The sequence below is a fragment of the Neodiprion fabricii genome, chromosome 2 (assembly GCF_021155785.1).
Source record: "Neodiprion fabricii isolate iyNeoFabr1 chromosome 2, iyNeoFabr1.1, whole genome shotgun sequence".
Taxonomy (NCBI): Eukaryota; Metazoa; Arthropoda; class Insecta; order Hymenoptera; family Diprionidae; genus Neodiprion; species Neodiprion fabricii.
In genome coordinates, this window is record NC_060240.1 from 30,501,714 (window position 1) to 30,516,973 (window position 15,260).

Here is a 15,260-nt window from a genome sequence, read left to right on the forward strand (position 1 = left end):
ATTTGAAATCGTAACGGTCGTCAGACGATTGGCGGTTGTGATAAAAATGATATTCACACAAAAGTTTGAACTGCGGCTTACCGTTTTTGGCTTTGTGATCTTCATCAGAATTGTTCACAACGGAACGTGGCATTGTTTGACATATTAAAATAACACAAACTAATAACGATGCATACACGAAACAACGTTCAACCGTGCACAAATAGAACTCTTATAAGTACTCAACCACCTCCGACCAGTCCCCGCAGTCGAAGATTCGAGCCGCGTAACCGGCGTAACATACCGATTATTATCGATTAGTTTTTCTCAGAGTCACCAGATGGCGTTGCGAAAAAGTCTGTGCCACTGATCTCTAGTTATAATAGAGATCCAGTGGTCTGTGCACGTGTGATCCTCTACTTTGGTTCTCTCGTTAAACGTAGTATACCTTCGTTATTCTATACGTTGTTTGTGGTTCAGCTGTTCAATACTATTGTGTATATTTTATTACCACGTTTGGTGAATGTAATTATTCACTGAAATGGAGACTGCTTTCGGGTTTTGCGACCTATGCATAAATGCAGAAATTGTAAATAAAAATACATTACATAAAGTGCTGGATAAATTATATGAAAGTATGTACGTATGAACAAAAATTGTCATTTCATTTGATATAAATAGAAAACAAATGAAGATCAATCAGAATCTACAACTATGACATATCCTAATGTTTTTCTTCAATTCTCATCAGTGGGTTATTCAACAGTAGCAATCAACCGAACAATAGAAGAGACAGTTTTCGAATCTGAAAAGAAAAACAAGAAAAAGGCCGGTGACAATGAAGCTCCGGGAGTTACTGTCCCGAGTCCTCCAGACATCGCTGATCTAATTTCAGAATATGCTGGAAAGCTTCGTATTTTAAATCGTCTTACGTTCGTGTTCGGAGATCCCACAAGAACCCATACGCTGGTAAACACGTTATAAAAGTCTGTAAAAAGTTGATCCGATATAATCTCAGCAATTCTAAGGCACTGAGAATAGGTATTTTAAAATTAATTTATTTTTTTGAATTCAAGTATTTAAATTTGTTCAATATTTTCAGAATCAATCATCGAGTCTGAGAAAGTATGACTTATACGCTGTTGTACCTAAAACACAAGCAGCATTTCAGGTACGTTGGTAAGATTTGCACGATGACTACTATATAAGTTTGGTACTGCGGATTAATTTATGATTTTCTTGATACTTCTTTTCTTTTTTCCAGTTTGCTTGCTCCCAACTCAATACAGACATCGTATTATTAAACAGAAATTGTGTTGGGCTAAAGTTGAGCAGGAAGTTATATTTACAAGCTGTAGAGAGAGGAATTAATTTTGAAATTCAGTACTGCGATGTTATTAGTAGTGCGAGCAGAAAGTTTGCTATACATTACTCCCATCTGTTCCACATGTTTGGCAAAAGCAAAGTAATTTTTTCTTTCTATAAATGGATCGGCACCTGCTTGTCAAAATTTTTCTGCATCATGGTTACTCTTTCAGAACATCTTCATCAGTAGCGGAGCTTCAATTGAAACCCAAATTAGGAGTCCCTATGATATAATAAATTTGTATCCTTTGTAGAAATGAGTATATTTGAATTCAACTAGGTATTACAGTAGCCAATTTCTGAAGTTTGGTTGTTTGAAAATTATTGAGTGCTGATTCTACATCTGTTATATTCCTTAGTAATTTTTATGCTAGAGCTTCTATTCTGGGAATGAATGAGACAAAAGCTAAAGCTTCAATCCTCTCGCAGAGTCGATATGTCATTTTGAGAGCAGGTGGGTCGATATAATTATGATAGAAATTTTTTAATAACAATAATGACATATTTTTACACTGAGTTTAGAAGGAAGACGCTATGGAAAAGCAGTTTTTCGAATACAAACATGTAGCACCGAAAAAAGAGAGATGGAATCGGAAATGGAAATAGAAGCGGAGGAAACAGACGATGAACATGGTGACACTTGTACCGAAGCAAAAAAAATAAAACTGTGACCAGTCGGGAAAGTAATTTGTGAATAATAAAGGTTAATAAAAATAAAATTGATCCGTACGATTTGAGATGACTATATTTTAAAAGATAAAGATTTGTTACATAACTGGTATTTCAATAATATGTACTTATTTTTTGTTATTACTAGCGGGGGAAATAATTTACACACTTATCCATTGGTATTTTACATCTGGTAGCTATATTTAAGATCTGTTATGATTAAATTAAATTTAATCTTAATTTAGCATTAATATATCAACGAAAATTTTCTTAACGCAATTATCCACAGTTTTACATATTGTTGGAAAAATCTTCGTATTTAATGTACTTTATAGGGATAATAATAAAAACAATATTGAACAGATAGAATATTATACATTCCACAGACGAACACAGACTCGAACTGTTTCTAAACAGAATGATGCAAAGAGGAAATGGAAATGAGCAAAAGTAAACTTTTACTGTAAGTTTATAGATTTTTAATTGCTATCGGAAGCAAATTATTTACAGACTATTCTCCTTTTGAACACCTTTCAACTTCAGTCTTTGAAATAGGACACAGCGGACATATTCCCTTTGCTTCCCGTTATTGTAAACGAACAACAACGAGCTTTGTTGCACTTGCAGTTAAAATTGAATCGCGATCCAGGAAGAATTATAAGTTGGTTCAATTTTAAATACAGTTCATAGTTCACTAGATTTGTCCCGACTAGTTACATACATATATCTATTTTAAACTGCACGGTATTCAAATGTTTAGTTGATGCTGAGACACGCAAGTCTTCTCACTTTCGAGCGTATCATATCTACATTACACAATCACTAACTATCGATTGATAAATAGGTCTGAAAATTTACAACATCGAAAAAAAAAACATTGTTTCTTGTTACAGTGTGTGAAAAAAATCTTATGATTTTATTATTCTTAATCGAAAAAATCTTTTATGCAAGCTGATGGCACCTGACAATTTGATGTAATTAAAATCTATGCTCGAAACTGATAAATCTCGCATCGATACTGTTACAGAATTAATTCATCTGCATTCAGCTGTGGCACCTTTGGGCAAGTAGCAATCAGCATAGTATTTATTTATCATTTCTACAAGATTACACAAAATTTTTAACGATCGACAGATCGTACTATGTTACAAAACATTGAAGTTGTAAAGTTGACGCGTTTATGTATAAATGGTTAGAAACTAAATATATTCACCTCTGATTATGCTGAGTGATATTATTTGATTGGACTTCATCGGAAGCTTTAGGTAGATCACCTGACGAATCAGACATTGGTTCGTCCCCACTTGATAAGATTCTCCCAGGAGATGGACTGTCGGCAGTTCGGAAAGAGAAGTTTGGCGAGTCTGCACTAGACAAAGATTCAGGTGTTCCCACAGAGCCAAGTGACCCTGGTAGCGGGCTGGATATTCCTTCGAGTCTATTTGAAAAGAGAATAAAACGTTGAAATTTTTGCCAATATTTGCTAGTCACCTAAATACATTGACCTGATAGCTCTTTTACTATCGTTTTTTACTTTAAGCATCATTTTGCTCCAACTATGGCAAGATGTTATTGACCAATTACCAAACAAATGGAATGTTCTTCACCTGTTGGAGTGCGAAATAACGAGACTTGATGTTCTCTTAGCTGGAGGTAGCAGATGTTGGTCTCCGTTATTGTCATCTAATTCAAACTTTCTCTTAACTGGGCCCAGACAGCTTGCACGAATGGTGGCTATTGGGCTGAGGCTACGCCTAAGAGAGATAATGCAAATTCAATTTCTTCAAAGACAACAATCATGCATATGATGCATTACCATCATATTCGTCATATTCACCTTGCTAATCATTGGACTTTACCTTGTTGCGAAAGCTTTTCTAGTAGGACTAGGAGAAAGATTATTTTTCCAAGTTATTTGAATTCCAGGTGAATAGCACTGTCGTTGTCCGAGTCCTGATCTAGTAGGTGACGGTGAGGAGCATAATGGTGGTCCAGCAGCATTGAGGTTCAAAGTTAGAGGATCAATAGTTCGCTTGGAATTTTGTCGGTCTGATTTGTTTAGCTGATGACTAGGAGACTCTGACTCTTTAAAGGAGAGGCCTTCGGCATCCAGCCTGAGGTCTTCCCATGATTGAGACATTTGCATTGCACTGTGTATTTCTTTTTCGTGTGCAGCTTCACGACCAGCTACATCCACGCATTCTTCCTGACGCAGCTGACTCACTCTCGGAGTAAGACGTGGTATACCACCGCCTCCAGGACTCTGTTTTTAGAAAAAATGGACATAAAATTTATCTGGCTCTACTTGGCCATGGCTTTGGTACATTACTGATTCAATGCCTTGACTTTAAAATATAACTCTGATTACCTAGTTAACTTGCAGTATGCAAAGATATTTGAAAAGTGTAAAGACAATTTGGTACGCATATTAATACACAGGCTCTAATATTCAATATCAGACTGCTACTTACACTGGTACTAAAACGTCTTGTCCGGGGTAAATTTGAATACAAATTGAAAGGTGAGACAGCATCTCTGAAAAGGATTTCAACAATTTGTTAGGTAGAATTGAGGGAGACAGCACTAAAAAGTTTGAACTTACCTCGGAGCAGAGGTAGACGTCGAGGTGACAGACATTGTAGCACTGATCTCGTTAATCATCGGAGCACTGCTAGATCGCTTTAAGGTGATTACAGGACAGTCAACATCCATGGCTGTAACACTGCTGAGGACATTCATGGGCGCTTTTGTAGACAGCGTCGACAGAAAATACAAACATTGGTGTTTGGTCGACACCACGCATAGGGTCAAGATAAGCGTAAAGATTCAATCAAGTTTCCCTCAGTATTCACAATTAGCTGTTAGCGCTGTAGTGAACGCGAAAATTATCCAAGCTATGACAAGTGATAAATTTTATAACATGTGTTTGCTAAAATTATTGTCGTGCACATATAAGCCGGAATTTTTATATTTTATATATTATCCGTTATGGATTTATTCAGGCACTATAACGCAACACTCTTATTCCTTAATACAGTCACTCACGATGTAAAAAAAAAAAGTAATAAATCTGTGGAGACGGAATCGGCACTCGTTTTGTCACAAAAATCAACTTTGGAGCTGTTCGATTGAGCGCTGAGCACTCCGTGAAAATAGGGGACCGGGATTTGAGGTTGTGATTGGACAACTACTGCCTTTTTTCTCATCTGTTTCTCATGGACAGGCTACGACTTTGGGGTGCTGCTTTCAGGGGCCACCTTTCAGTTGATTTCAAGCGAAGAGAAGGCCTCTCCGTTCTTCATTGGTAGAAGAATCGTGTTTGGTCTATTCGGCTGGGTGCTTCGATGCCCTCGCTATTGCCGAAAATACAATCGACCATTGTGGCCGTTGACTAAATGGCTGTAGGATATAGCGACGCTCTCGCGGAGGTTTTAACGCATCACACGGCCACTGGCACAGGATAAGTTGTCATAACTCATCATATATGCATCCAAAATACCCAAAAATTCACTCAAAATTACATCACGGTCTTCTGTAAGTAGTTTTCTGCGCACAACTATTTATGCAGCGGAAACTCACTACTCTGAGGTTAGAAATCAAGGAGTGTCCGCGTACTGAGGTTAGTTTGAGAAATTCAAATCTACGCCTGACGCGGCAATCATCGGCAACCCACCGAACTTACTAACCTACCTACTAACATACGCGCGTCTCCTGCACGCGCGCCAGTATCGCGCATGCTTCGATAGTTGGTGCGTGGCCTTCGAATTCTCCGGTCAGCGCGTTTGGATCCGTGGTTTGGATTCATCCGAAACCCCCGAAACTCAGATGATAGAAATTTTAAAGGACGACGATAATTTGAAGTACAACTTTCACCGCACACACGAATAAATCTTCGTATAATAATCATGTCTTAATATTACTTGTCTTCAACAATAGTTCCTTCTTCGCGCGGTTCAATTTCAACCATTCGGCGGCATCTCAACTGGCTATCTATGAAGGTAGTCACTGATTTACCATGTGACACACGGCAATGGTAAAAATGTCGCCATTTTCGTACTTATGCTGTCGTATTAGTTTGTATATAGCTGTGACGTGTGAAGAGCAGATAGCCCTCTTTAGCGTTGATCTGAACATTTTTCTGAGTAAATAATTTCGAATTTCTTGAGGCTATTGCAACGAATGAAATACCTCAATCGGATTGGATATCAAATTATGACATACAATTGATACTCAAGTCTTTTGCAAGACTGAAAGGCTGTTAAGTGGTAAAGTAATCACTGTTAACTCAGATTTTTACATTTAAAGGTCCACTCCTGAATTTTACATGAATGTACAGATGTACAGTGGGCGTTTGGTATTCCCACTGATTTTATACGCCCGCTTTTAACAGTTTTCTCCCATCGTTTTCTGTTTGTCATTTCTGGAATTCCAACGTGAACTATACTAATCTATCAATTAACATTGTAGAGTTGCGTTGTCATTGAAATATCAGTGCATTTTTCACTTGTACTTCGAAATTCATTTGACTGCTCGCTTTTATAATAATAAGTTTCTGCATTTTTTTTACTCCTCGATGTCAACGTGTTGTTCACCAAACAATTATTCATGGATCATTACAGCAGCTATTCTGTAGTGTCATTTAAGTCTGTGTCAATTCTAAAGCAAGTTTGTGTATGTTGCAGCTCGTTTAAAATTGCTATCACAGATGCCATACATTCTGGTTAGGGGTAACCTTGCTTCGTATAGTCACAGGTATCCCTGGAGAGTCCTTGTCTCAGGTCTTAAAGGTACGCGATATATAATCACACAGTTGTTAAGAGGGTAGAATTGATCATTAGTACATATCCAAATATTTCAAATTACATTTAGCATAGTGAAAGGTGATTTGCTTTTGTCTTCTACCCCTTTAATATTTAGCTTGTAGTAACATCATTCCTCAATTTTAAAATCCCATCGCTTATCGTTGGATGGAATCATAGAATATTTAATTATAAATACATGCAAAATTCACTTTTCATTCAGTTTTCATCTGATCACGTGGCTTCTGGAAATTTATCTTAGATGCTGTATTCACAATCATTAAATCATTCATTTAGAGTCCCTAGAATTTCGTACACTTTCATATCCTATCAAGAAATTACTAATACTCAACCTACCTTTAGATTTGGATAGCAATATTCAATTACTATGGTTTCATGTACATAAATTGAAAAAAACTTCTCATTTATTGAGCCAATAAGTGAAGTGGTGCAAATATTAGCTGAACAAAAATCCTAATCAGCTTCATATTTATTATTATCTTACGTACAGTGTAAAGATACGTTATCGCCAAGGTATCAATTCAGTGAATTTTGCACTTTTGTAATGTGACTCCAGTTAGCATTGATTTATTTTAGCTGCTGACATAGAACAGTTGACTCGGTTTGCTTCTGGAGGGTACTGTGACGACTCCACTATCGTTTACCTACAACATCCCTGCGTCGTTTTAACTGCATTAGAAGTACTTGGTTACAAAGTTGTCGCATCCTCAAGTACCAGTGTCAAACAGGACTACAATGAGTACATGTGGACTATGAGAAAGGATTTTGCTGAGCCTGAACCTGAGCCACCAATTAAAACTGGTATGTGGGTTATATTCTATTGCATTCAGTTGTATGGAACATTTTTATTACCAAGTAAACTGTCGTAATAAGAATACTATTATTACTATTACGTTCAACATAACTTCTAACAAGTAAGTGGGTTGATTCGTAAATTCCATGGACAATTACTCTGATTATAAATTTTGTACAAATCTGACAAAATTAATGTTTCAAGTGTTGTATTTTGGAACACCAAGTTTAATGTTTAAAAATATTTTTACGCTTGATTTATTTACCTTTGTCAATCTTTCCTTTATGTACATCTATGTCCTTACGAACTCTCGAAATGCCCAAAGTTGAGGAACCAAAAAAGTCGATAAAAATATAATTACTCGAAAATTAAAATGAAAGTAAAAGAGGAACCACAAAGAAAATCGGATTTTCACGGACCGAAACACTGTTTTGCATTCGATTCATGGCATTTAATATCCCCTCCACGTATATAAGAAATTTCCCCTCTCGTCCCTGCTTAATTACTTATCCCTATTTCATCCCCATGCCCTCAGCGCCACCTTTTCTTATGTCAGTCAATGTCCGTGTTTCATATAGCGTCAAGATCTGTGAATAAAATTTTAATAATTCTGCAGAATCGTTTTGCCGTTTACTTACGAATTTAAACGATTTCATCAACTTTGCGCACCTTATATGATGTGCAAAACAATTTCGCCGCCTCCAATGTAATTTCTATCAGCATTACGATCTTTGGTGAAAATTTGAGGTTACGTTCTAGCGGTTTTGACATTTAAAGATTGTAATGCACGCGTATGAGCTGTCAAATATTATAAATCCTTTTTTATTCTGTGTGTGGCAAACGGTTGGAATAACCGAATGATATTCTGTTTGTTTGACGTCATTTTATTTTTAAACTGCAAGATTCTGAGAGATGCAAATGCGCATTGTTTTTTTTTTAGCAACTTCTGAAATTGAATGCAATGCATTAAATAAATCGATTATTTACGAGAATGTATGTATGTTCATATACGTACATGTTTAAACTGAGAAAATAAAACTAAGGTGCCAGTAGCGTGTTTGAGTGTGAAAGAGAACAATTTTTTGCTCACAATGGTGAAAAAACGAAGTATTGTGTGGAACTATTATAACAAAAAGGTAGACGGAGCGCAGGTGATTGCATTTTGCAAGTTCTGTGATCAATCTTACATTCAAAATGCAACACGGATGGAACGGCACATGGAGCGTTGCCCGAAATGCCCCGAGGATGTAAGGCAACAGTTTATCCAAGTTGCACACAGTAAAAAGAATAAAGGTACTATCCAGAGCATCAAAAAGACTGATGTGTGGTCTAGTCAGGAAGCTTCAGCTCAATTTGAACAAAGTAATATCACAGATACTGAGCTTGACAATTTAGATGACTGGGGATACAAGCAGCAAATTTATACTGACGTCTCAAGCAACAATGTTCCACCAAATATTGAACTTGTGATGCAAACTGGAACGCAATGGGCCAATAGAGATGGTGATATACAAAGTAATGAGTCTAGTAGCAATGCTGGAACCAACAGGGAATGGGATGGAAATCACGATGTGACGGAAGCTGCTTCTGGGGGTAAACTTGATTACAACAAAATTTCTCCTTTCTTTGAATTCTTCAATTTCATATTTTTTTTTGTTCTGAACTCAAATTGTTCCTAGCTGGATCACAAGAACGCGGAACCACCGGTCAAGAAAGAAAAACCTACGGCTCAAAAAGGATTTCTCCATGTTCATTAATCACAAGGCATTCTCCGGGGTACTTTGCACTGCAAAATAAAATTTACCAAGAACAGTTACTGGAGAAAAGAGCTGCTAGACGCACTGCTGAATTGGAACTCAGGCGCAAAACTTTGGAACTAGAAAGATTTCAGTGGGAATACGAAAGAGATAAAGCTCACAGTGAACTACGCTGGGCTCATGAAACTCGGATGATGCAACTCAAAGAAGAACGTGAACGACAAATCATCGATCAGAGTAGAAGTAGACTGCCTCATGTTATATGATACATGACTCCCGGCTGTTTAGAAGAAGCAAAAAAGCTGTAAAATAATTGAATCGCTTAGGAGCCATTCAAATATTACGTCACGCTATTCTTGGCCATTTTGGATCCTCCTCCCCCACATCCCACATCGTAAAACAGTTTTTTACTCCCTTCTCTTCGTTAGATGATCTATTTCGTTCGCACATTTCGCCCCCCCCCCCCCCCTCCTTTATATAATTGAAAATTTGTTAATAATATGACGGATAATGTTAATTGCCTGTGACACTACGAATGTAATCCGTCACCCCCCCCCCCCCCCCCCATCGCAGGTCGGCACAGTGAGGCTAAGCCCTACCCCCCTGAAAGTGCGACGTAATATTTAAACGGACCCATATAACGGTTACTGAATACAAAATTTCATTATTTTGAGATGTGGCATCTAAATCTCATCTAAATGGTGCTTGATCACAAAAAGCAATTATTCGAAGACAAAGATTTGAAGTTTATTACATGTCAGTTAACAATGTAATACAATAAATGCATAAATAAAGATTTCATTCTTTTTTAGTCATCGTACATATTTTTTTTCAATCCCTTACTCAAGAATTGGAAACAAGTTTGTTGAATTCTGTATATTAGGTGAGTGTGTGTACCAAATTGGAACTTTAATAGCAATATCCTTTTGCATTCTAGAATTAAAAGACAACGTCATTTAAAGTTTTTCTACTACCAGAGTTTTCAAGTATTGAGAAGCCATGTCTGAGAAACTGGTTAGCATGATCAGCACGGAAAGTTATTCTTACGTCGCCGTAAAGGGTTCTCCTTTTGCGACCGATTGTGCAGTATTTGGTCTATCGAATGAGGAGACCGTGGCACTCACTAGACGCTTTCCAAACTCTGGCCAAAATGTGGTCAATGGCATTACAATCAAAGGTGACTATGTAGTGATAAAATTATTATGTTTTTACCATTTGTTTTCAATTTAAGAAATAATTTGCCAACTATTCTAAACTGCTGACAAAATTGACTTAGTTTTTTTTTTTTTTTTATTTTATTTTTTACGTTCAAGGACCACCAGTTCCTGTGATAAACGTTTTGGCGGAGCTTGGTTACAAGGTTGTCTCTAGTACAGGGGAAGCAGAAATACTTTGGACTCTGCAAAGAGAAATTTAAGCGTCACTTGAACACTTGATGTATTAACCTCAGAATATACATGTATAATCGAGCACCATTTGCACAATGAATGTTGAACAAAGCCACAAACCTTTTCGCTTGAATGAATGTCTCCGTGAAATGATACCAAAAATCTGTGAAAATATGTTAAAACAAATTGACGCCACGTGCGTTCAGCGTGGACCAAAACTCTCAGCGTAACTTATAATCTAAAAATGTTACGAGATTCTGTAACAATTTGTTTCTTCTTTGTTTCATTTTTTTTTTTTACTCCCAATTTGCCTTGATTTCAAACTGACGTTATAGTAACCACAGTTTTAGAAATAGTGATAAAGGTATCCCTCTTGTAAGTAGTATATTATTCTGAAACGAATTGTATTTTTTTAAAGCAACCAGTATCGAAGATGCAACAGAACAAAAAAAATTAGAATAAGTAGTTACCATTTAACGTAGGAATATACAAATACTATTGGTGTATTGGATTAATTCAGCTTAAACTGGGATGGTGATTACCAAGAAGGAAGATATTGTCATTGATTGAATTTTACAACATGAAACTACTAAGCAATTGTCCATTTTATTATTCTATTTTAATTTACATATGAATATACAACTATAAATATAAATATAAATATATATATATACATATATATATATATATATATATATATATATATATATATATATATATATATATATATATATATATATATATATATGTTTATATAAGTTTGTTAATATATTTTAAGTTTATACCGACAACTTATTTACATATGAGTATACAAATATATATACCTATACAGTATATATATATATTTGTAGCAAATGAATAATATTTCTTGTGAAGAAATTGTATCTCGTAAACCTGCATATGGACACAACGATCAATTTTTTTTCATTAATTCTCATGGATTACAGAAAGGTGTGTCAGTACTGAAGACTGATTTTCACTCAGTCTGCGCATATCCGAGATGACGTCACAGAAATCACTTAAATAGGTTACTTGAGATTACTCATTTATTTTCGTGTACTATGCTTGGCTGAAAATACCAGTTCGTGCGGTCAACAGTTGGAAAAGTAATAACATAAACACTAAAGGACAAACTACCAAGCCTCATTGACGTCACCTTGGATGGGTTTTCTGATTGGTTTAACCAAAGCGTAGCGGTATTAACCGTATGTTAACCCTCCGTCGGCCAACATGGACGATACCACAGCCCCGTACCCCCGCCCCCTCAAAAAAAATCTTACCAAAAGCCCGCCATTTTTCACCCGGCCGTTGTCAAGTACGGGACGCTAGAGGAGAGCCAGGCCAAAATCGTCCATGTTGGCTGACTGTATTGCTTTTTGGCGTAATTGAAGTAGGTCCAAAATTTGTATTTTTCTCTTCATTTTAACACTTCAAAACATAGTACATAAACCTAACCTGCAACAAGAAGTTTTTAGCGAGCTATCATATCAAAAAGTGATGTTTTCGGGTGCTTATTTTTCCGGTACATTCAGGTTGGTCTGGAGTTTGTATTTTCTCAGTAGTCTTGACATTTCTAACATACAATCGGAACATTTAACCCCGAAAACAATCATTTACAGTGAAAAATTATCATAAATTCTGCTATACTGCGTTTACCAATTTATAATTACTAAATAAGTTAAACTTTCTAACGAAAACTATTGGAATATCAAGTAGAGATCTGAGATAGATTACTTGATTTTTTTTGGATTGTTAGGAAGTTCCTAAGTGTGGGCAAAAGAAGGAAGTAGCTCAATTTTATAGAAACATGCACCTTACAAAATAGCCCATATTGAGATGCCGAAATAAATAGGGTTTTTTTTGAGTGGAGTCCAATGGGAGTAGGTTTTCATGAAAAATTATAACAAGTTTGAAACCCTACAATATCTTTTCTTCATAACAATTTGTTGCTGAGATATCGATTATTAATAAAATGAGCACTCTGAAATTTTTGAATATTCAACAATTTCTACTGATTGAAAATTTCGTAATTAACATTGGATTATTAAGTAGGCACCTGAAACTGAATACCTGCGTTTTTCCGAAATTTTTGAAAAGCCCTAAGTGGGGGAAAAAGAGCTGAAGACGAAATTATTCATGTTGACAGGCAATGTCAGTGAGAAGAAACCATATGGTCGGCGAAGGGTTAATGATATGAAATCTAAACTAAACGGTAGTACCACAACCTGTAACAAAATTGAATTATAAACCTATACTGAACTCTATCGCATTTCAAACTGGTTAAATTTCTGACCGTCAAACACAAAAACTGAATCAGTTATGTTGATGTAAAAAAAAAAATTTCTCTCACTTAAGTAGTCTTACGATGGATTGGTTAGCTATTAGATTCTGCCACCAGCTATTATTCCACATCGGTAACACACCTGTCATGTAATTTCTGTAGTGAATGTTTATGCGTTTCAAGTGATTGATATTCATAATATATTATGAATCTGATCATGCTGATAGAGTTGATTTTAACAATTTTTCAAAACATCTTACTTAATTTCAATTAAATATTTTCAAACCGATGTTGAATGTCTTGACAGTTTATTTGATTGGGAGCATTAAATATTTGAATCAAGGTTTTATAGTGTGTTTATAAAACCATTTAAAATACTTGAATAGGTTCAAATTATTGACAGACGTTTTCACTGGTTGAATGAACGTTTTTTTTTTATTAGAAATTATTTATTTAACAATTTAACTTAACACTATAGCAAATACTTGCACAGTTATGGGGTTTGGAACGTGTTTAGTATACCGATCAAGATGTGAGGGTTAAAATATCCTTTTATTTTTAGCTAAGCACAATTTTTTTTTTTGTTAACAACTAATTGTATGATCCCATAAGGATTTGAACGATGTATTATTTTATTTCTAAACATTTTTTTTTTAGCGACTTTAATATATTATACAAGGTGAAGGGAATAACTTTGTAAGTTATTTAATGGAATTTAAGTTTGGTAATTGAGGGACACTATAGTGTTTATTTTCAAACAAACTTGTACCTAAAGAAAACTGTACCTTGCACTGTTGTTTTACTGTTTGAGAAGTCACAAACTAATCTAGTATACATTATTATTCGAGTCCCACATTCCATAATGATTGTATTTCCTATATTACGTGATTGAATATAATAATATATGACAACATTGTATTCTTATTTCGGCATCATACTCCTGTTTATTATCATATCAGTGGAATAAAATATATTAACAAAATAATTGAATAGTGAATTAGCTTCTGTCGGAACATTAAAAGAATGTACAAGTTTCAGGGAAACCAACATGGCACATCACAGCAAAGAACATTCTTGCTCATCTGAGGAGGTATCATCAATTCGACAGACATTCGCTCAAATGGAGTTTGAGCGTGGGATCTGGTTTGCAGGTAAATATTCATTCAGTATTATTTTATTTTAATAGCTTTGATGACATCGATTTTTCTTTACCGTAACATTCTTTCTAGCTCAACAAGATTATATAAATCGTGTCAAATATCTGCTAACGAAAGGAGCCCTTGTCGACAGAGTGGATTCGGCCGGTTACACAGCCCTGCATTACGCCGCTCGAAATGGTCATTATTGGGTGTGTAAATTACTATTGGATAACGGAGCGTACGTTAATGCTAAAACCCGAGCAGGGAACGCCACTGCCCTTCACAGAGCAGCAACCCAAGGGCACATTAGGATCATTGAATACCTTCTGGAATGCGGAGCAAAGACAAATATGAAAGATGCTGATGGTTACACTGCTCTACATAGAGCAATTATAGCAGATTCGATTAGCGTGTGTCGAATTTTAGTTCCTCTAACAGATCTCAAAATCACTGATAAATTGGGCCGTACACCTTTACAGCTAGCTACAGAAAAGGGAAATGAGAAGATCGTCAGTTTGATCGAAGAACATCAATAGTATGCATATGGCAAGATAGTGGAATTTCTAATATATTTGATTCAATTATATTTCCAGGTAGATGTTCGCGATATTTTAAGGATAAGAATGAGACTGTATGTTTTTTCTGAAGAATGTTTATGTAGTTTGAATTTTAATATGATGTCTTGAGAGATTACTTCATATGAACATAGTTTATGTAAAATTTAAGAGATCCTTTATAGACAGTAAAATATTATTTAATTTATTATTATTCTCTATGCCGTTATCTTATAGTGCATTTTTTATGTTACATACTTATAGAATTTATTACATCATCATTATGTACAGTCATATAATTATAATATATTGAGCATTAAGTAATGTGTGTAAGAGAGAAAAAGAGTGACACTTATTTTCGGCAACTTATTAATTCTGCAGGGGGTTTGACAATAAGCAATTAATACTAGGTTATAATAACTGCACGGGCAATAACAACAATAATGATTTTGACGCAAGTCAAAGACATAGCTGGAATAAAATCTAGTTAGTATCATTTACCATGACCGTATATA

The 15,260-nt window shown here is 35.5% G+C and overlaps 4 protein-coding genes across 10 annotated transcripts; 3 read left to right on the forward strand and 1 right to left on the reverse strand.

Annotated features, from left to right (window-relative positions):
- Positions 1–355: 355 nt before the first annotated feature.
- Positions 356–2,031, forward strand: LOC124175167 (ribonuclease P protein subunit p30). Of its 4 annotated transcripts, none has more exons than XM_046555142.1 (7): positions 356–614; positions 746–948; positions 1,082–1,150; positions 1,244–1,444; positions 1,518–1,585; positions 1,719–1,798; positions 1,867–2,031. In XM_046555142.1, exons 1-7 carry the CDS (start codon positions 521–523, stop codon positions 2,013–2,015), a joined length of 864 nt encoding a protein of 287 aa, XP_046411098.1. In that variant the 5' UTR covers positions 356–520; the 3' UTR covers positions 2,016–2,031. The 4 variants fall into 4 exon arrangements, with proteins under 4 accessions (XP_046411098.1, XP_046411097.1, XP_046411100.1 ...); XM_046555141.1 differs by having other exon boundaries at positions 357–614; positions 731–948; XM_046555144.1 differs by having other exon boundaries at positions 360–618.
- A 1,037-nt stretch (positions 2,032–3,068) lies between these two features.
- LOC124175164 (P2R1A-PPP2R2A-interacting phosphatase regulator 1) lies at positions 3,069–5,665 on the reverse strand. Its single transcript, XM_046555136.1, has 5 exons — positions 4,616–5,665; positions 4,485–4,548; positions 3,873–4,276; positions 3,621–3,767; positions 3,069–3,451 (listed from the first exon to the last, which is right to left on the reverse strand). The coding sequence occupies exons 1-5, from the start codon at positions 4,750–4,752 to the stop codon at positions 3,223–3,225; spliced, it is 981 nt and encodes a 326-aa protein (XP_046411092.1). The 5' UTR covers positions 4,753–5,665; the 3' UTR covers positions 3,069–3,222.
- A 230-nt stretch (positions 5,666–5,895) lies between these two features.
- Positions 5,896–14,884, forward strand: LOC124175165 (ankyrin repeat domain-containing protein 39 homolog). 4 transcript variants are annotated; one of them, XM_046555138.1, is made up of 5 exons: positions 5,896–6,046; positions 6,696–6,800; positions 7,410–7,634; positions 14,075–14,203; positions 14,282–14,884. In XM_046555138.1, the coding sequence occupies exons 2-5, from the start codon at positions 6,719–6,721 to the stop codon at positions 14,725–14,727; spliced, it is 882 nt and encodes a 293-aa protein (XP_046411094.1). In that variant the 5' UTR covers positions 5,896–6,046; positions 6,696–6,718; the 3' UTR covers positions 14,728–14,884. The 4 variants fall into 4 exon arrangements, with proteins under 4 accessions (XP_046411094.1, XP_046411095.1, XP_046411096.1 ...); XM_046555139.1 differs by lacking the exon at positions 5,896–6,046 and adding an exon at positions 6,074–6,278 and having other exon boundaries at positions 14,085–14,203; positions 14,282–14,438; XM_046555140.1 differs by lacking the exon at positions 5,896–6,046 and adding an exon at positions 6,074–6,278 and having other exon boundaries at positions 14,091–14,203; positions 14,282–14,438.
- Positions 8,647–9,850, forward strand: LOC124175168. The gene is made up of 2 exons (XM_046555146.1): positions 8,647–9,219; positions 9,306–9,850. Exons 1-2 carry the CDS (start codon positions 8,718–8,720, stop codon positions 9,647–9,649), a joined length of 846 nt encoding a protein of 281 aa, XP_046411102.1. The 5' UTR covers positions 8,647–8,717; the 3' UTR covers positions 9,650–9,850.
- Positions 14,885–15,260: the final 376 nt, after the last annotated feature.